Source organism: Salvelinus fontinalis, chromosome 13, assembly GCF_029448725.1.
Source record: "Salvelinus fontinalis isolate EN_2023a chromosome 13, ASM2944872v1, whole genome shotgun sequence".
NCBI lineage: Eukaryota > Metazoa > Chordata > Actinopteri > Salmoniformes > Salmonidae > Salvelinus > Salvelinus fontinalis.
Window position 1 is genome coordinate 43,254,952 of NC_074677.1, and position 21,428 is coordinate 43,276,379.

Genomic DNA, 21,428 nt, shown 5'->3' on the forward strand with positions numbered 1-21,428 from the left:
TCCTAGGGACGTCATGGAAGAGCACCAGTAAGCCAGTGACTCAGCCCCTGTAATAGGGTTTGAGGCAGAGAATCCCAGTGGAGAGAGGGGAACCGGCCAGGCAGAGACAGCAAGGGCGGTTCGTTGCTCCAGTGCCTTTCCGCTCACCTTCACACTCCTGGGCCAGACTACACTCCATCATAGGACCTACTGAAGAGATGAGTCTTCAATAAAGACTTAAAGGTCGAGACCAAGTCTGCGTCTCTCTAGGCAGACCATTCCATAAAAATGGAGCTCTATAGGAGAAAGCCCTGCCTCCAGCGGTTTGCTTAGAAATTCTAGGGACAGTAAGGAGGCCTGCGTCTTGTGACCATAGCGTACGTGTAGGTATGTACGGCAGGACCAAATCGGAAAGATAGGTAGGAGCATGCCCATGTAATGCTTTGTAGGTTAGCAGTAAAAACTTGAAATCAGCCCTTGCCTTAACAGGAAGCCAGTGTAGAGTCTTGAGATCAGGGTCCAGAGCAACGCCGAGGTCCTTCACAGTTTTATTTGAGACGACTGTACAACCATCAAGATTAATTGTCAGATTCAACAGAAGATCTCTTTGTTTCTTGGGACCTAGAACTAGCAAATCTGTTTTGTCCGAGTTTAAAGGTAATATTTTTTTATTTCACCTTTATTTAACCAGGTATGCCAGTTGAGAACAAGTTCTCATTTACAACTGCAACCTGGCCAAGATAAAGCAAAGCAATGCGACAAACAATAACACAGAGTTACACATGGAATAAACAAATGCACAGTCAATAACACAATAGAAAAAGTATATTTACAGTGTGTGCAAATGGCGTGAGGTGGTAAGGCTCATAGTAGCGAAGTATTTAAGATTTAGCAAATTAACACTGGAGTGATATATGTGTAGATGAGGATGTGAAAGTAGAAATACTGGTGTGCAAAAGAGCAAATAAAAACAATATGGGGATGAGGTAGGTAGATTGGAAGGGCTGTTTACAGATGCGAAATAGGAAGCTGTCTCTAGATTTCATTTTGGATTGAAGATGTTTAATATGAGTTTGGAAGGAGAGTTTACAGTCTAGCCAGACACCTAGGTATTTGTAGTTGTCCACATATTCTAAGTCAGAACCGTCCAGAGGAGTGATGCTAGTCGAGCGGGCGGGTGGGGGCAGCGATCGGTTGAAAGCATGCATTTAGTTTTACTAGCGTTTAAGAGCAGTTGGAGGCCATGGAAGGAGTGTTGTATGGCATTGAAGCTCGTTTGGAGGTTTGTTAACTTCACTAGCGTAGGGGGCAGCATTCAGAATTTTGAATGAAAAGCGTGCCCAAATTAAACTGCCTGCTACTCAGGCCCAGAAGATAGGATATGCATATAATTAGTAGATTTCGATAGAAATCACTCTAAGGTTTCCAAAACTGTTAAAATAATGTCTGTGAGTATAACAGGACTGATATGGCAGGCGAAAACCCGAGGAAAATCCAACCAGGAAGTACTATTATTTTGAAAGGCTGTATTTCCATTGAAAGCCTATCCACCATACAAAGACTTAGGACCCAGTTCACGGTCTCCATGACTTCCTCTACATGTGGCCAGTCTTTAGGCATAGTTTCAGGCGTTTAATCTGAAAAATGAGGGAGATACAGCAGTTTCAATCAGTGGCCAGTGGAAATTTCCATTCATCAGCCATGCGCCTAAACGGGAACGCGCCTTTCTTGTTTCTCCTTTCCTATTGACGAAGGTTTGTCCGGTTGAAATATTATTGATTATTTATGACAAAAACAACCAGAGCATTGATTTTAAACATCTTTTGGCATGTTTCTATTAACTTTTATTGTACTTTTTAAAAACCTTTCGTCTGGACTTATTAGCCGTAAGCATTCGGATTACTGGACAACACGCACAAACAAAAAGGAGGTATTTGGTCATAAAGAGGGACATTATCGAGAAAAAAAAAAACATTTATTGTCCAACATGGAGACCTGGGAGTAAAGGTAAGTGATTAATGCTATTTCTGACTTTTGTGACACTCTCCTTGGCTGAAAAATGGCTGTATGGGTTTCTGTGGCTAGGTGCAGACCTAACATAATCGCAAAGTGTGCTTTCTCCGTAAAGCCTTTTTGAAATCTGACACAGTGGTTGCATTAAGGAGAAGTTTATCTTTATTCGTATGTTTAACACTTGTATCGTTTATCAATGTCTAGGATGAGTATTTCTGTAATTTGATGTGGCTCTCTGCACTTTCACCGGATGTTTATTTGAGACAATGCATTTCTGACCATAACGCGCCAATGTAAACTGAGATATTTGGATATAAATATGAACTTTATCGAACAAAACATACATGTATAATAATGTATGTTAATAATGTATGTTGGTGTGGATAATGGTGTTGATGTGAGCCATGACCAGCCTTTTCTGAAGCACTTCATGGCTACCAACGTGAGTGCTACCGGCGGTAATCATTTAGGCAGGTTACCTTCACTTCCTTGGGCACAAGGACTATGGTGGTCTGCTTGAAACATGTAGGTATTACAGACTCGGTCAGGGAGAGGTTGAAGAGACACTTGCCAGTTGGTCCGCGCATGCTTTGAGTACACGTCCTGGTAATCAGTCTGGCCCTGCGGCTTTGTGAATGCTGACCTGTTTAAATGTCTTGCGCACATCGGCTACCAAGAGCATTATCATACAGTCGTCCGGAACAGCTGGTGCTCTCATGCATGCTTCAGTGTTGCTTGCCTTGAAGCGAGCATAAAAAGGGCAATTAGCTCGCGGCTGGGTTTCCCTTTGTAGTCCATAATAGTTTTCAATCCCTGCCACATCCGACGAGTGTCAGAGCCGGTTTAGTAGGATTCAATCTTAATCCTATATTGACGCTTTCCCTTTTTGATGGTTAGACTGAGGGCGTAGCGGGATATCTTATAAGCTTCTGGATTAGTGTCCCACTCCTTGAAAGCGGCAGCTCTAGCCTTTAGCTCGATACGGATGATGCCTGTAATCCATGGCTTCTGGTTGGAATATGTACATACGGTCACTGTGGGGATAACGTCGTCGATGCACTTATTGATGAAGACGATGACTGAGGTGGAATTCTCCTCAATGCCATTGGATGAATCCCTGAACATATTCCAGTCTGTGCTAGCAAAACAGTCCTGTAGCGTAGCAGCCACGTCATCTGACCACTTTCGTAATCAATCAATTTCAATCAATTTTATTTTATATAGCCCTTCGTACATCAGATAATATCTCGAAGTGCTGTACAGAAACCCAGCCTAAAACCCCAAACAGCTAGAATGCAGGTGTAGAAGCACGGTGGCTAGGAAAAACTCCCTAGAAAGGCCAAAACCTAGGAAGAAACCTAGAGAGGAACCAGGCTATGAGGGGTGGCCAGTCCTCTTCTGGCTGTGCCGGGTGGAGATTATAACAGAACTATGCCAAGATGTTCAAAAATGTTCATAAGTGACAAGCATGGTCAAATAATAATCATGAATAATTTTCAGTTGGCTTTTCATAGCTGATCATTAAGAGTTGAAAACAGCAGGTCTGGGACAGGTAGGGGTTCCATAACCGCAGGCAGAAGAGTTGAAACTGGAATAGCAGCAAGGCCAGGCGGACTGGGGGCAGCAAGGAGTCACCACGGCCGGTAGTCCCGACGTATGGTCCTAGGGCTCAGGTCCTCCGAGAGAAAGAGAGAAGGAGAAAATTAGAGAGAGCCAAGATTTTCAAAATGTTCATAAATGACAAGCATGGTCAAATAATAATCAGGAATAAATCTCAGTTGGCTTTTCATAGCCGATCATTAAGAGTTGAAAACAGCAGGTCTGGGACAGGTAGGGGTTTCGTAACCGCAGGCAGAAACAGTTGAAACTGGAATAGCAGCAAGGCCGGGCGGACTGGGGACAGCAAGGTGTCAGCATGCCCGGTAGTCCTGACGTATGGTCCTAGGGCTCAGGTTCTCAGAGAGAAAGAGAGAACGAGAGAATTAGAGAGAGCATACTTAAATTCACACAGGACACTGGATAAGACAGGAGAAGTACTCCAGGTATAACCAACTGACCCTAGCCCCCCGACACATAAACTACTGCAGCATAAATACTGGAGGCTGAGACAGGAGCGGTCAGGAGACACTGTGGCCCCATCCGAAGAAACCCCCGGACAGGGCCAAACAGGAAGGATATAACCCCACCCACTCTGCCAAAGCACAGCCCCCACACCACTAGAGGGATATCCTCAACCACCAACTTACAATCCTGAGACAAGGCCGAGTATAGCCCACAAAGGTCTCCACTACAGCACAACCAAGGGGGGGCGCCAACCCAGACAGGAAGTTCACGTCAGTAACTCAACCCACTCAAGTGACGCACCCCTCCTAGGGACGGCATGAAAGAGCACCAGCAAGCCAGTGACTCAGCCCCAGTAACAGGGTTAGAGGCAGAGAATCCCAGTGGAGAGAGGGGAACCGGCCCTGGAGAGACAGCAAGGGCGGTTCGTTGCTCCAGAGCCTTTCCGTTCACCTTCACACTCCTGGGCCAGACTACACTCAATCATATGACCTACTGAAGAGATAAGTCTTCAGTAAAGACTTAAAGGTTGAGACCGAGTCTGCGTCTCTCACATGGGTAGGCAGACTGTTCCATAAAAATGGAGATCTATAGGAGAAAGCCCTGCCTCCAGCTGTTTGCTTAGAAATTTTAGGGACAATTAGGAGGCCTGCGTCTTGTGACCGTAGCGTACGTGTAGGTATGTACGGCAGGACCAACTCGGAAAGATAGGTAGGAGCAAGCCCATGTAACGCTTTATAGGTTAACAGTAAAACCTTGAAATCAGCCCTTGCCTTAACAGGAAGCCAGTGTAGGGAAGCTAGCACTGGAGTAATATGATCAAATTTCTTGGTTCTAGTCAGGATTCTAGCAGCCGTATTTAGCACTAACTGAAGTTTATTTAGTGCTTTATCTGGGTAGCCGGAAAGTAGAGCATTGCAGTAGTCTAACCTAGAAGTAACAAATGCATGGATTAATTTTTCTGCATAATTTTTGGACAGAAAATTTCAGATTTTTGCAATGTTACGTAGATGGAAAAAAGCTGTAATGAGAGAGTCCCTAGTACTTCCTGCTTTAGTTTTTGCTTGTACACAGGAATCAGCAGTATAGAATTATGGTCAGATTTGCCAAATGGAGTGCCAGTGACAGATTTGTATGCGTCTCTGTGTGTGGGGTAAAGGTGGACTAGAGTTTGTTTTCCATCTGGATGCACATGTGACATGCTGGTAGAAATGAGGTAAAACAGATTTAAATTTGCCTGGGGATTTGGGCCCATTCCCGAGAAAGCAGTAGATCCTTTGCGTCAGACTCGTTATAGAAAGTGAGTAATCGCTGTTCTGATGTCCAGAAGATATTTTCAGTCATAAGAGATGGTAGCAGCAATTTTATGTACAAAATAATTTTTAAATAAGTTACAAACAACACGAAAAAAACGAACACAATAGCACAGTTGGTTAGGAGCCTTTAAAACGGTAGCCATCCCCTCTGACGCCATTCTAAGACAGTAATGAAATTACTGTTCACAGACATGTGCGCTTAATCCAGTATAAACTATTGCATATAATTTATTATACAAGAGACAAAATTCAAAAATTCTACAGGACGACACTAGAGTCAGATGTCTTAAGTTTAAAACTAACAGTGATTCAATACTCAATGCTTTCTGGGAATGCTATAAAGTCCAAAAGTTATGGGCGGCGCTAGATAGTTGTCTGTCAGAAGTATTGCAATGTAAAGTTACTTTTAATCTATCTGTCTGCATATTTCAAGACCTGACATGAGCTGGACGATTCCCTTCTCATCACTCATCTTGAAAAAAAAAGTATATTAAAAACATGGACATCAATTAATCCGCCATCACTAACAAAATGTAAAAATCTAATAATGAATTATTAAAATAGCATGGGCGACCGAGAAAAACGAATTGGTACAATTTAAAGCCATGTGGCAAACAATAATGCAGGCACGAGTGACGGAGGTGTAAGCATTTTATTTCACCTTTATTTAAAACACAATTAAAAAAAATCTATATACAGTGAGGTGCAGATCTGGGCAGAGGAGATGTAGTTGTTTATGTGCGTCTGTAAATTGCTGTTCGTTACGTGTATGTTTGTATTTGGTGTGGAGAAAAATAAGACAAATAAATGAAAATAAAGAAATGGGGAGCATGAGGAGACAATGATAGACAATGAGTAGGTTCTTGTTATCTGTGAAAGCTATCGAGGGGATTTAAAGAGACTTGGATTTAAAGAGACTTAGAGAGAGAGAGAGAGAGAGAGCAGTCCACAGATGGTAGTGTCATAAGGTTTAGCTAGCTCCTGGTCGCTGAGTTGGAGTCCAGAGCCGGAGTCCAGAGCCCAGTAAGGCAGCTAACACTTATGCTTATTTATGATGGGAAGGAAAGGACCAGACTTGACTTCTCCTGGCTTGCTTCTCTCCTCCAGGAGCCCAGCGCCATGGCTGACCTCTCAGTCACTTCCTCATGCTGTGACGTCCGTCTGTTGGTCCCCTGGATGTTTATTAATGATCGCTATCCCAGAAACCACGGAAGCAGTCATCACAGAACCTCGAAAGTGAACAATGAGAATCTACTGTATACTGCACAATACCTAACACCAACGTTCATTGACAATACAGGACTGTTTTACCAATTTCTTTTGAAATTATAATATATAATAAACTTTGGGGATGAAAATGGGGGATGGGGAGGAAAGAAGAGATCAAGGATCAGAGGAGGAAGAGGAAAGATGATGGCGTAGAGAGGGGATGAAAACAGAAGAATGGAGTGAATGGAGTGTATTTACAGCTTGTTGTTATGAGAGGATGTTGAGGTTAACCGTAAGCCTAAGAGATGAGGTGATGGAGGCTGACGGTGCAGGTTGAGGTCGTGGTTGACTCCTGATTGTAACTCCAGACTGTGTGTGTGTGTGTGTGTGTGTGTGTGTGTGTGTGTGTGTGTGTGTGTGTGTGTGTGTGTGTGTGTGTGTGTGTGTGTGTGTGTGTGTGTGTGTGTGTGTGTGTGTGTGTGTGTGTGTTCATGCGTGCGTCATCTAGACACAATGGATGAGACAGACAGAGCCTCGTCTCACAGGCTCCACCATCCATAACCTCTCTCATATGGTCAACATATCCCCAGGCAGTTTCCTGCAAAGCAACAGGATTCTGGATGCAGAGAATACGTTGTGAGCAACATGCATGGGGCTCATTCAAAAGTTCCATAAGCAAAGGCTGTGCTCAGGTACTTCAGAAGACTATTGGATTTTGGCATGTGGCCTCCTGGTTCGGATATCAAACCGTGTGGCTTGTGGCTTGGTCTTGTGGCTCCCTGTTTAAACCATCTGAGGCAGTCAGACCGATTTAGCCTACTGTAAGCAAGGGGAATACTGACACCTAGTGAAGGTAAAATAGAACTAGAGGGATATTTTCCAGTTCTCCATGACCTTGTACAGTATATCAATAACTTGGGTGTTACACTGGTTTTAACGCAGAACGTCGACAGTGGAGAAATAGGTTGACTGAAATTAAAGCTCCTAAACCCGATGTTTATTTATCTTGCCCTGTCACCCAACACTACCTCATCTCTCAGATCCAAAGGCCCATGAGTGATCCAATGACAGTTTTTATACTTAGGATTTATAAATAGGATGACACAACTGTATGAGTGATACAGCATAGCAACAGAGTGTGCACTGATCAGATCACCCAAGCAGAGGTAAACAGACGGACACATGTAATGTTATTGTAAGCAAGTACTGACTCCTCAACTGTTGGGTGTGGTCACTAAGGGAACATAATACCACTACAGGTGAGGTGACAGTTGTCTCTGACATCATCCCCAAGTGAGATAACACGGGTAACTAACAGTAACACACCTTTGGGAAAAGGTGATGCTACAGTATTCTCAGCTGGATGACGACACCTATCTACCCGGGTTTGGATAAACATGTAGGTTGTTAGGCATGATTCTACTCTGTCAGGATCTGCCCTTGGCTTGGCTCCCCAACGACAACACCATGGAACGATAGCAACACGTTGTCATCTGACCATAGAAACTTGGCAGATGTGTGATTGCCTTTAGGGGCAGTTTCCTGAACTAATCCGTCAATGAACGTAATCAGCAGATGTCATCTACTGTATGTATGTGCTCTATCACTGTCTTTAGATCATAGAAACTAGTCAACCTACGGACAGCAATGACGATTTTCTAATCATTTGTCTTGCTCTAAATGAATGAGTTAATGAGTGAACGAACGACTCGTAAATCGTCAAATGAAATGAAAATGTCGTTCGCCACATGCACCGAATAAAACGGGTGTAGACTTTACCGGAAAATGCTTGCTTACAAACTGTTCAACGGTGCAGAGTTAAAAAATAATAATAAAATGAAAAATATAGTAACACAAGGGGAATAAAATGCACAAGAATGGAGCTATTTACAGGGAGAACCAGTACCAAATCAATGTGCAGGGGCACGAGGTATGAGGTAGATACACAACATGAACAAAAGTATGTGGACACCTGCTTGTCGAAAATCATGGGCATTAATATGGTGTTGCCATTGCCCCTTTGCTGCTGTAACAGCCTCCACTCTTCTGGGAAGGTTTACCACTAGTTTGTGGAACATTGCTGTGGAGACTTCCTTCCATTCAGCCACAAGAGCATTACTGAGGTCGGGCACTGACATTGGGCGATTAGGCCTGGCTCTCAAACGACATTAGAATTCATCCCAAAGGCGTTCGATGGGGTTGAGGTCAGGGGTCTGTGCAGGCCAGTCAAGTTCTTCCACACTGATCTCTACAAACCATTTCTGTACGGGCCTCGCTTTGTGCAAGGGGGCATTGTCATGATGAAACAGGAAAGATCCTTCCCCAAACTGTTGCCACAAAGTTGGAAGCACGGAATCGTCTAGAATATCATTGTTGCTGTAAGGTTAAGATCGTCCCTTCACTGGAACTAAGGGGCCTAGCCTGAACGATAAAAAAAGCCACAGACCATTATTCCTCCTCCACCAAACTTTACAGTTGGCAATATGCATCTGGGCAGGTAGCGTTCTCCTGGCATCCGCCAAACCCAGATTAGTCCGTCTGACTGTCAGATCGTGAAGCGTGATTCTTTACTCCAGAGAAGGCGTTTCCACTGCTCCAGAGTCCACTCAGCTGACCCTTGGCATTGTGCATGGTGATCTTAGGCTTGTGTGCGGCTGTTCGGCCATGGAAACCCATTTCATAAAGCTCCCGACAAACAGTTATTGTGCTGATATTCCTTCCAAAGGCAGTTTGGAACTCTGTAGTAAGTGTATCAACCGAAGACAGGCGATTTTTATGCGCTTCAGCCCTCTGCGATCCCGTTCTGTGAGAGTATGTGGCCTACCACTTTGTGGCTGAGCCGTTGTTGCTCCTAGATGTTTCCACTTCACAATAACAGCACTTACAGTTGACTGGGGCGGCTCTAGCAGGGCAGAAATTTGACGAACTGACTTGTTGGAAAGGTGGCATCCTATGACGATGCCACATTGAAAGTCACTGAGTTCTTCAGTACGGGCCATTCTACTGCCAATGTTTGTCTATGGAGATTGCTTGGCTGTGTGCTCGATTTTATACACCTGTCAGCAACGGGTGTGACTGAAATAGCCGAATGCACTAATTTGAAAGGGTGTCCACCTACTTTTGGCCATGTGGTGTAAGTACATGGAGGCAGGGTAAAGTGACTAGGCATCAGGATAGATAATAATAAGAGTAACATAAAAGTGTGTCTGTGTGGGGAGGGAGGGGGTGAGAGTGTCAGTGTAGCGTGTGTGAGTGAGTGTCTATATACTGTGTATATATAGGAGTGTGAGTGTGCATAGGGTCAGTGGAAGATAGAGCCAGTGCAGATAGTCCGGGTAACCATTTAATGAACTATTTAGCAGTCTTATGGCTTGGGGGTAGAAGCTGTCTCGGAGCCAGTTGGTCCGAGAGCCGATGTTTCGTAACTATATGGTTCTTACAGCCGTCTAAGCTGCTGGTTTGTTGATTTTGACTAATATATCTCCATGGTCATCTAGTTTAGTGGTGATATACTGTAGGTCGAATAAGAAAGCCTTAGCATACTGAATCCTGAGCAGTGATTGGCCCATTGCCAGGAAGGAGAGAACAGTGATTGACCCGTAGCCAGGAAGGAGTCAGGATGGGATTTCCTGTTGGCTCCTTTGTAGTGTCAGACAGATACAGGGCCCAGTGTGCCTCAGGTGTCAGTCCTGTAGTGTCTACAGTACCCCACCTGCTATAAGCCTAAGGCCAGACAGTAGCCTGCACTATAGGCCAGACAGTACTCTCAGTACCCTCCACTGATTAAAAGAGACTAGAGAAGAGATGGCACTGACATTGACTGAGAATATCCTTTTGTAGGTCTATTGAGGCTGTTTTTTTTTTAATCAGGGATCCATTGATGTGGGCTTTCGAAGTAATAAGGGTCCTTTGTTTCTGAAATTAGTTTTTTTCCCCATGTGGTTTTTATGATAAAAAAAATAGGCTAAAGGCAACAGATACTTTACATCCTGTGGATTGACTATCAGAGGATGTCTCGCTCTGATATGTGAGTGAGTGTCAGATGCCTGTGTTGTTGTGGCCTTAATTAAAGATGGATGCTGCAACGTTAGGGACATTTTGGTCAGTTTTCCAAAAATGATTAACTGGTCTTTCTCCATCCCTTCTCTCATTCTATGTTCGAGGATGCTCTTTGATCTCTCCTCCGGTTGTTTGTCTCTTTACGATGTCAGTCACAACCATCCCTCTCTCTCTCTCTCTCCCTCTGATGACATCCCTCTTTTGGAGAAGGGAACATGTTTGAAGCCACTGCTACTCCTTGATAAGAAGTTGAAATTCCACTGCAACAAGAAAAGGTCCTAAAACACCAAACAGTTACATTTTTTCTCTCCGCCATCGACACTCTCTCGCACCTGAGCTAAGCCCACATCACCACACAAATCACCACTCTCCTCAAGACTTCAACGTCCATTTTGAAGTCAAAGACCACGGCCAGGCGAGAAAGGAATCAATTCATTATTCATCTTTTTGAAACCATTTAGTTTACACCCATGTCACTTTGTGCCCCAAAGACAAACTACAAAGCCATAATCAAATTATTAACTATAAAGAGAGTTTGATGTCACAGGTTCATCTGTTGTGTTCTGCTACCAGCCAGCCTCTCTTAAACCTCAAAGGCTGCCTGGCCAGTCGTAGGTGTGGACCATGTCCCGCTGCCTCCGCTCCCTCTGCCCACTTCCTCCTCGCTCCGATAGCCATCGACACACAGAGCCTGCAGGCCTAGCTAGTGCTCATTCCTGTATTTAATTAAGGGTGCTGACAGGTCAGGAGCGTGAATGTCCTCCTGCGCCTCCTCCTGCCGCCGTCCTCCTCCTCCTCAGCTGCCCAGGACGCGGGTGGCTGCGTGTCAAAGTCCATTTTGTTCACCCCACCATATTGGATCCGCCATGAAGCATCCCGAACCAATGCCTGTCCCTACTGACCTGAGAAATTGTCTATAGAATAAAGTCCCTGAAGACCAAGTCCTGCAATGACTGTTGCTTGTGCCTACCTGTGTCTCTCTGTCTGTCTCTGCCTGCCATGGAAAGAACTGGAGCAGAGATAAGGTCAAGTTGTGCTTTTAACACTGTACTGTTATTTTGAATGAGATGCTATCTCTTATCGACGACTCCCACCTAACCGTCTGAACGCAACTGCACTTGTCGATGTACCACTCAGACAATAACGAACACCCAGCACCTGAGGCTATACTCCAGTCTGTCGGGCCATCCTCTAACCCACAGGCCTCTACACCCCTCCCCCCCCCCCCCCCATCAACCATGACCCAATTTCAGTGGGTACAAAACATGTATCATATTAACAAACATGCACAGGTTTGAGGTGCCCAGGCTCCATTGCTATTGAGTCTGTTCGACGTTTGCTTCTTCTGCAAACCAGCAGACAGTGGCCACTAGCCTTTGCAGCTCTGTGTCGCCAGAGTGAGATAAAGAGGGCACTGCGTTATCAAACTGTACACACAGAGCACGGGCAGAGGGTTTCTCTCTAGGAGAGGGTGGAGTTAGTTAACCCGATTATAAATGTTCCCATGAAAACAGAAATGCCGCTTGAAACTATAATGATTCACTAAGCCTGAAATGTCAGTTTCTGTGGAAAGAGGTGGGGCTTTTTACATAGGCCCCCCCTGCAGGGGGTTACAAAAACGGTTAGTCGGGCGGCAGGTCATTTAGTGGTTAGAGTGTCGGGCCAGTAACCGAAAAGTTGTTGGATCGAATCCCCGAACTGACAAGTTAAAAAAATCTGTTGTTCAGCCCCTGAGCAAGGCAGTTAACCCACGAAGACGTGGATGTCGATTATGGCAGCCCCTCACACCTCTCTGATTCAGAGGGGTTGGGTTAAATGCGGAAGACACATTTCCGTTGAAGGCATTCAGTTGTACAACCGACATGGTATCCCCGTTTCCCTTTTAACCCCACCAAAAATAACTTCCCTTTCCTGTTTAACACCCCTGTGTCATACACTGTAATTCACTACTACTGTACATGACCCACTGGCATGCATTACCAATCAATGTCAACAGTTTTACACACAGGACAGCCATGGTAGAAAACCGACCAATGATCTTAATAAGTCATCCAATTATAAAGCCCAGAGAACTTTTCCCAGGACCTGGATAAACATTTAGCCATTTCCAATGTTACAGTGGCATTACACACAGGACAGCCATCCTCAAATCCCGAAATATCTGAATAAATCCTGGAAAATAAATGTACGGTAATAATAATAATAATAATAATAAAATATATGCCATTTAGAGGACAACCTTTTAACCCAAGCGAATTACAGTCATGCATGCATATATTTGACATAATAAAGCACACAGGACTTTTACCAGAGATTCATATTGGACACCTGTTTAATCCCCTACCCAATGTGGGGTCATCAGGTCTACCCACATACAGCCGTTTGAGTCCTGGGAAACCCCCTCTACTAGAACAAGTTGGCTTTGTGAGATATACTTTAGCTTGACAGGTGAACAAGCCTGCCTTTTCAGTTAGGGCTTAAAAAAAATGATGTTGGAGTATTCGTCATCAAAAATTGTTGCCCTCCTCTTTCTCTTACCGGTCTCGTCTTCTTTCTCATCATCAACACCATCACCAAAACAAATTCCAAAACACATCCCCCTGCATCAGTACGATGGTAAAGTAGGTTCTCTCTGTCTAATCTGGAATAATGATGCAAATTATTTAAAAAAACGTCCAGCCAATAATTTGCATTTACACAAAGCAAAAAGACTCCCTCAGAGGCACTTCAATGACTGGGTTATCACATCTGAACTTCTATAGGACTGGTACAGAGTTAGTTTGTAAGGGGCTGAAGTTTGGTATCATGAACACTGTCCACTTCAACTCCTGGAGACATTAAGAGAACACCCTTTAAGATCCTTGTGTGGATAACTAGGCCTCCACGATGGAAGCAGGCGCGTTCATGGAGGGTACGGTATAGTATATTTTCTCATGTTTCATCTCAACATGGAAAGGCCTTTGTGCAAAACATCTTAAAACAAGAATTGTTTACGTTTAAGGGGCCGTATAAAAGAGCTTGGCTAAGTCCTTATTATAGATTTCATTGACGTTGAAGCCATGTTAGGTTACAACTGAGGAAAAACAACATGTATGTTTTGTGTCCTGATGGATTAGCCTATGGCATTTGTTCAATGCCTTAACATCTTTGGCTTAAGGTAGGTAGTTTAGTATATTACTGGTATCTGGTCACTTTGAAGTTAAAGCCACTAGGGCTCATCGTTAGCCAACTGAATAAATCAAAATGACATTTTCCATGTCAATATTACATTTATTTCTCAAATTCTTCTCCATGACACTTTTTTTTAATGGATGTGTAACATTTCTGAGTAGCAAGAAATAGCCTAACCTATTCTTAGAATGGCTGCTGACATCACTGTTGTATCATTGATGTACGGCCCAGTACATCACTGGGGCCAAGCTTCCTGCCATCCAGGACCGATATACTAAGCGGTGTCAGAGGAAGGCCCCAAAAAATTGTCAAAGACTCCCAAGTCATAGACTGTTCTCTCTGCTACCGCACGGCATTCGGTACCGGAGCGCCAAATCTAGGACCAAAAGGTTCCTTAACAGCTTCTACCCCCCAGCTATAAGACTGCTGAACAATTAATCAAAATGGCCACCCGGACTATTTACATTGACACCCACCCCCCCCCTTTGTTTTTATACTGCTGCTACTCGCTGTTTATTATCTATGCATAGTCACTTCACCCCTACCTACATGTACAAATTACCTCGACTAACCTGTACCCCCGCACATTGACTCGGTACCGGTACCCCCTGTATCTAACCTCGTTATTGTTATTTTATTGTGTTACTTTTTATTATTATTTTATTTGGTAAATATTTTCTTAACTCTTTCTTGAACTGCACTGTTGGTTAAGGGTTTGTAAGTAAGCACTTCACGGCGAGGTTGTATTCGGCGCATCTGACAAATAAAGTTTGATTTGATTTTGTTTAGGCGTATCTTGCTTCTTTTAGACTGTATTATCGAAAATGATTTGACCTGAAATTAAATAATATGGCAGTGTGGGTTCCATCTAACTTCTCCCATGATCTCATGGTATGGAAACTAGAACATCACAAGGGATGAAAGATTGGACAAATCCAATGCACGTTGTAGCCATTGTTAATATAATATCTCAAATAGGAACCTTTCTGTATCATATATCTTTTATTTTTACAGTCCTGAGGAAAATATGCTGCCAAAAAAAGTATTATTTAGCCCCGCAGCTCTTGCGTAATATTCACGTTGTCTCATTTGAAACCTTGATGAAGAAATGATTACATTGGAGCTACTAGAGTGAGCAGATGTTCCTTTTCTTTTAATGACTCATTTGATTGTACAATGTGTCGGTGTCGAGAGAGAGAGAGAGAGAGAGAGAATCCTGCCTGTAGGCTACTAACATATTGACCAATACATACAGGTCAACTGTTTAATAACATTATCATAACAATGATCCCTAATTATATTCTCTGGATAAACAGGTTATGACTCTGGCGTGGTTTCTTTGCAGAATACTCCAAAAGAGTGTACCAGGGTGTCAGGGTCAAACACACTGTCAAAGACCTCCTGGCAGAGAAGAGACAGAGACAGACAAGTGTTCCCAGGTTCAACGTGAGTTTACTTTTTGGCTTGTCCTCTTTTGCTCCCATCCATTTTCTCCCTTTTCGGTCTTTCGCTCCCTCGTAGCCTCTCCGATTATTTACACTCTGTATCGTCTTTCTTTCAATTAAACAATCAACGCGACCGCCACCGACCACACAAAGGAAATAGCCATGGAGAGAGTGTGTGAGAGAGTGAACGTGTGTGTTCCCAAGAGGCTTCAGTTGACACTAGGCTACATCCCTGCTGGGCTTTCTGTGGTAAGCACTAGCAGGTCACCTATCAGAATCCTGAAATCAGACACACCTGCCAATGCTATTAGCCTTCTCCCCAGCAGATAATTTCAGACAAGCAAGCCATTGTTGGGCCCCAGGCAGTTAAGCTGAGGTTAGGCCATCTCTAAACCCAGGCCTAGATCAAACAGGGAAAGACAACAAGCTCCTTTCATCAGCCACCACCAAATCATAAAATGGCTGCTCGTTTTCAGTTGGGTGACAGGTCAGTCTGATGACTGATCACAAAGAGCTCGACTCTTTTTCATTCACTCTCATTGGGAATGGGGACTGTTTAAATAAACTGATGTATTGTCAATTGACATATATTTGTATTCTCATAGATATGGTTGGTCATTGTTGGCTGGCTGAAAAGCTTGGTTCACACACATCTTGCAGATATATGGTTGGTCATTGTTGGCTGGCTGAAAAGCTTGGTTCACACGTGTGTCTTATGACAGTTTATGTGACACCATTTCAAATGGTTCATGCAGCAGAACATGAGGGAATTTACCTAGTTCTGCTATTACCCTGTAATCATACCGTCCAAACAGTTTAGAAAAATAACAAAACCTGTGCGAAGGAGAATTTTTGGTGGTGATTTGGATAAAATTCACTAACTGGAAAGACAATTGATTTATTCTAAACGGAATGATAGACTGGGGTCATTTTGCCCATGCATTGCTACTCAGAGTAATTGGAAAATACAAGTCCATTTAATGCTCAAATATTTTTCACTAGTCAAGTGTTTAGATAGGTATTGTATAATTCAATAACCAGTCCAACTCTGCAGGTGTGATGTCTTCTCAGCCATCAGGCCCAGTCAGCATTGGCTCTGTATTCTGTCTGTGCTGTAGTATACTAGTTTGTGTATCAAAACACATTGATTTATAAAGCCATTTTTACATCAGCAGATGTCACAAATTGTTTATACAGAAACCAAGCCTAAAACCCCAAAGAGCAAGCAATGTGTACTCACTAGGGAAATGGCACTTGGAGGGGGTAGGGCACATCCCAATGGCGAATTGGCAAATTACATTCAAATTTTTGCCCACAACATTTGCCTGCCTGCCCTTCATTCCGCCTCCTTCCCTCCCCCTCGGTCTCACTCAGTCTCTCTCTCTCCCATTCTCTCTCGTGCTCATTGCTTACTTCCTCTCACTCTGTCTCACCGGAATTGTGTGCTTGATCCAAGTTCAGTGCATTGTTTTGCATAATGCACACACACACACACACACACACACACACACACACACACACACACACACACACACACACACACACACACACACACACACACACACACACACACACACACACACACACACAAAGCAGTGCTTGTGTGGTAGGTAGTACTCATCAGTCTCTGTCTCACCAGCAGGCTGGGACAAGTAATTCCCAGGCAGCCTTTGTGCAGATGCCAGGTGAGTCTATTGTTGGAGCCTATTGTAATACTCACTATGGCTGAAGCTTTTACAACAGCATACAGTATGTGGGGGTTCATATGTAAATATACCTACTCCTATTTAGCTCAATTGGTAAGAACTTGGCGCTAGCAACGCCAGGGTCATGGGTTCAAGTCTGGCTGGGATCACATATACTAAAATGTATGGACACACAGTAATTTAAGTCTATTTGGATAAAAGTATCTTCTAAATTGTATATATGATGGGGGGGATTCCACTGTTACACTGGAAGCTTCACCTCTACTCTTTCTACAGGATCCCATATGCTTCCTGGTTACTATAGCATGAGGAGGCCCCCCTACCTGACTGACTCAGACTTCAGCCCGTCCACTAAACAGTACTCCTCAGATCCCTACAGCTCAGCCCTGGGGGGAAAGGCCCTCTCCTTCGACCACCCCTCCACTTACCCTGCCTATATTGACAGCTACTATACACCCGAGTCATTTGGGGACTACCGTGGTGCCACAGCCTTCTCTACCAGCGGAGGATCCCTCTTCCCCACCTCGTCTCTACCTCATCTGCTACCACCTCTCCCTGGGGAATCATCAAATCTCCTCCTGGTACAAACACATTTCACCGTAACTGCTATAGAGACAGTTTCAAAAAATAATACCAAGAAAGAGAGACAGAGAGTGAGAGAGTCTTCCTTTAGTGTGTCACAGTGCATTTGAGCTGCTGTCTTATAAAACGTAAAGGTCTCCCCTTACGGTCAAGTCAAGTGTAAGACCTTTAAGTTGTAAAAGACCCCAGTCTGTTCTCAAATGCTTCTCCATTACTTTCATATTTGTTTCATCATCACAACCTCTGAGTATTATGTGAATACAGTAGATCTGTGTTGCGCTCTTAACCTTCCCCTCACTGTTCTCATTTGTCTTCCCTCAAAAGAGAGACTCTTGGGAGCAGTCTGACGGACACTCAGTGAGCCAGGATGAGGTCCTGTGTTCCGAGGGCCCAGTGCCCACCACAGCCTCCTCTGGCCTGGCTTCGCCTGACCCCGACAGCACCTCCCTCTATCGGCTGATACCTGGCCGTAGTGGAGGATCCACCCTGTCCGGCTCCCAGCCCTACTCTCTACACCCCCTGGAAGAGGTGCACTACCCTGGTGCCTCGTACAGCCCCTCATCCAGCTACCCCTCCAGTTACACATATTTGACATCCCCAGGGGAGACTCCAGGGGTCAAGGTATCACCTGTGCCCTCGGAGGACCCTGGCAGTGTAGCCGCCACCCTCAGTGATGCCTCGTGGGCCAAGGATGACGGTACTGGCTCTTGGTTGCCATATGAACCCAGGAAGGCCTATTGATTACGCATGGACACTGACTGAGACACGGACTGACATGTTGTTGTGGACATTAATGGATAGATACAGTACAGTTCACTACAGAGTCACTACCACAGAGAATGTGGCTGAATGTGGATGTGGGTTTGTTATACAATATAATTATATACTTTGTATTCCGTTTGACCTGTATATAAACATTTAATTGTGCAAATGTTAAAATACAGATATAAATCTTTGATTGGGACATATGTGTCTGTGTTTTTTAACTCTCTCTCTGTGTGTGTGTGTGTGTGTGTGTGTGTGTGTGTGTGTGTGTGTGTGTGTGTGTGTGTGTGTGTGTGTGTGTGTGTGTGTGTGTGTGTGTGTGTGTGTGTGTGTATAACCATTTAAAAACATTATTCAAGAAACTAGTATGAAAATGCATCATTAGGCCTACCTCTTTTGGGAGCATTGTAACTACATGGATGAGACAATAGAGGTCGCCTTAGACCAGAAAAAAAACGCTTCTCTTTTTGAGATGCATATTTGAATATTCAAATGCATACCCCACAATCATTGTTAATCGTTATGACGACATGGTTGTACACTGTATATATATATAAATGAATCACAAAACGCAGAAGTAAAAACAGAAGAAATACAACTGACCTGTATTTCTGGTTCACGTCTTAGCCACGTTTGGAGGTCCTACCTCGTGTTTCATTTGTTTCCCTTGAGTGAGTTGATCCAGCACCTTGCCGCTGTCCACCTCCACCTGGTCGGCTTTGCACTGCATTCTTCTCAGTTTTGTGTCTCCAAGCAAAATGTCAGGTGGTGAGTTATTTTATATTTTGATAACTGTGTATTGGTTGGCTGAAAAAGCATCAGCAAGTAAATAGGTGAAATAAAATAAGTTGAGGACGTTGTTATTCTCATGCTCAAACGCATTTAAAATGGAACCATTGGCAGGAAATGACTGAAGTGTAGCCTAATGTTAAGATTCGGTCGACAATAAGGCTGGCGGCATTTTCACCAATTAAGGATTTAAGTGCGCAAAAAAAGAAACTACGCACATTGCGTAAAATGGATAGGCTATCAAACTTCAGCACCTGCGTAAATGCATGTGTGAGAAAAGCCATTTTCTTATGTATAAATCTACTCATTTCCTTGACACAGAAAAGCCAAAGGTCTACGAAGGTGTTCGGGTGAAGATCACGGTAAAGGAATTGCTGGAAAAGCGCAGAGCTCGTCAAAAGAAATTGTCATCGGTAAGCTGAGATCCTTCGTTCCAAAACCAGAGAAAGAACACACATGCTCGCTCTCATCTCCACTTTCAATAACTTTCCAAAAAAGTAATGTGCAGTAAAATACGATAAGATCAACTTCACAATGCACCTCACTATGTGGTATATTAAACATACGATTGTGTAAAATAACACATTTTTGATATCTTACAGGAATATGCAAACTCTTGGTATCAAGATGCTGTTGCCACGCCTTTCTTAAGTCTGGTGCCAGAGCCAAGTGCACAACCCTGGCCCTGTGAAGACAACCCCGGTGACTATGGGACAGAGTGTCTCTCATTATACAGTGATAACTTCAGCTCAGCTCAACAGACTGAACCTGCAGCATACAGTGTACCCTGCAACTACACTCATCAACAGCCCTGGTCCCTTGGACATATATTGCACAAGGACTATAGGGAAGGACAGGTACGCATAATGGCAATTCACACAGTGATATCCTTTAGCTTCCTCCCCTGTGTTTTCCCCTTCTTAAATCCTTATGTGGTGGATCTATCGCTAATTCCCTCTGTTCTAGCTGTAGGCTAATTGATTATCTTCCTAAATGTCGAGGACTGTTAAATAGCCTCTTTGAATGTCCCCAAGTCTTGAATATCCCTTTCAGAATGTGGCGCCTTGAAAGCGCCTTGGCTACGGCATATTTGGTTGTCTGAAAGGACACACTACGAATGTTTAAATTCCGCAACGAAGACTTCTCTGGAAATACTGTAGTTTCGAAGCGCCACTGAACAAGCATGTAACGTGTCTGTAAAGGAATGATGCTTCTGAAGGGGGTCTAACGTCCATCAAGGCAACCAGCACTGTCAATGAAATTATCTTGAGCTGTCTGCACGTTGCCTGCGTGCAGACCACTCGATCCTAAGAAAACGACTTTGAAGTTCGTTAAATACAATGACTTTCCAATACATTTAGTAGAAAGAAAACACATATCTACCCTACCATAAAAAAAAAACAGAAAGGCAACACAACAGCACATCAATATGTAAGGTTTATTGTTGTCAGGGAAACAATACTGAACATTCTATGAGGAGCAGAATTCTACAGTCTGAAAAGGTACAGAGGCTTCTAATGCGTTATCCATTTTTTATCCATTTTTGCGATTGACCCATTACTGTAGCGGTGTCTTATGTATGAAAAGGGTACAATTGGATGCATATTCTCTTGAACATCATCTTTTCATGTTTTGTTTGCAGGCCTCCTGGTCATCGTTAGAGACTTGGACTCCGGCCTGCACACCAGAGAATATTACTCCTTTGGACACCCATCATCTCCCCTCCTCACTACAAGAATACTCAGACCCTGTGGATCCCACTTACATATCACTTAATACAAATGTCACTCAATATGATACCTCTGTGTACTCAAACCATACTGAATCGACCTCTACAATACAATGGATGCCCTGACCTAAGTAGCACAGGTTATTATGGGTCAACTTTGGACAACTGTTATTATAAATGGCAAATGTCAAGCATGAGTCATGTTTAAATACAGAGTTTGTGGAGGGTGGCGGGGAGATGGTGCCCCATCTGGAGACCAACCTGAGGTTTAGGGCTGGCAGGGTCTACCAGCTTTGTGTGTGAGTGTGTGAGAGAGAGAAAGTGAGATAAGTTACTTTTTTTTATAGATTGCCATAATTATTTTAAGTCAATAAAATGAAACTGAAAAAGGTTGTCGTTGTTGATCATCCAGAGCTGTAGTTTATCCAAGTATGGTTTAGAAACTCTGGTTTATCTATCTTTTTCCCCATCCATCTATTCATTATATTTCTATGGCCCAAATCCACCGACAGCATCGGTTACTGGGACGCAAAATCGGTTGTTAGGCTAAGGACCCATATTAAATTTGCTGTCTTCTCAGTAGCCTGCCTCATGTGTATTACGG

At 43.7% G+C, this 21,428-nt stretch overlaps 2 protein-coding genes across 3 annotated transcripts; both read left to right on the plus strand.

Annotated features, from left to right (window-relative positions):
* The first annotated feature begins 13,396 nt into the window (after nt 1-13,396).
* Nucleotides 13,397-18,319, plus strand: pou2af2 (POU class 2 homeobox associating factor 2). Its single transcript, XM_055941300.1, has 5 exons — nt 13,397-13,548; nt 15,154-15,254; nt 16,896-16,938; nt 17,236-17,540; nt 17,866-18,319. The coding sequence occupies exons 1-5, from the start codon at nt 13,524-13,526 to the stop codon at nt 18,280-18,282; spliced, it is 891 nt and encodes a 296-aa protein (XP_055797275.1). The 5' UTR covers nt 13,397-13,523; the 3' UTR covers nt 18,283-18,319.
* Nucleotides 18,320-18,855: 536 nt separating this feature from the next.
* Nucleotides 18,856-21,185, plus strand: LOC129868735 (POU Class 2 homeobox-associating factor 3-like). 2 transcript variants are annotated; one of them, XM_055942943.1, is made up of 4 exons: nt 18,856-19,074; nt 19,417-19,508; nt 19,698-19,952; nt 20,738-21,185. In XM_055942943.1, exons 1-4 carry the CDS (start codon nt 19,065-19,067, stop codon nt 20,948-20,950), a joined length of 570 nt encoding a protein of 189 aa, XP_055798918.1. In that variant the 5' UTR covers nt 18,856-19,064; the 3' UTR covers nt 20,951-21,185. The 2 variants fall into 2 exon arrangements, with proteins under 2 accessions (XP_055798918.1, XP_055798917.1); XM_055942942.1 differs by lacking the exon at nt 18,856-19,074 and having other exon boundaries at nt 19,242-19,508.
* Nucleotides 21,186-21,428: the final 243 nt, after the last annotated feature.

What these genes read in the sequence shown, in the direction of transcription:
- pou2af2 (XM_055941300.1), top strand. Translation starts at nt 13,524, where the DNA reads ATGGAAGCAGGCGCGTTCATGGAGG. An exon ending in AGCAGGCGCGTTCATGGAGG is followed by an intron (nt 13,549 to 15,153) that starts GTACGGTATAGT and finishes GTTTCTTTGCAG; the next exon opens with AATACTCCAAAAGAGTGTAC. An exon ending in AGCCTTTGTGCAGATGCCAG is followed by an intron (nt 16,939 to 17,235) that starts GTGAGTCTATTG and finishes CTCTTTCTACAG; the next exon opens with GATCCCATATGCTTCCTGGT.
- LOC129868735 (XM_055942942.1), top strand. Translation starts at nt 19,362, where the DNA reads ATGTGTGAGAAAAGCCATTTTCTTATGTATAAATCTACTCATTTCCTT. An exon ending in GTCAAAAGAAATTGTCATCG is followed by an intron (nt 19,509 to 19,697) that starts GTAAGCTGAGAT and finishes GATATCTTACAG; the next exon opens with GAATATGCAAACTCTTGGTA. An exon ending in AGGACTATAGGGAAGGACAG is followed by an intron (nt 19,953 to 20,737) that starts GTACGCATAATG and finishes TTTTGTTTGCAG; the next exon opens with GCCTCCTGGTCATCGTTAGA.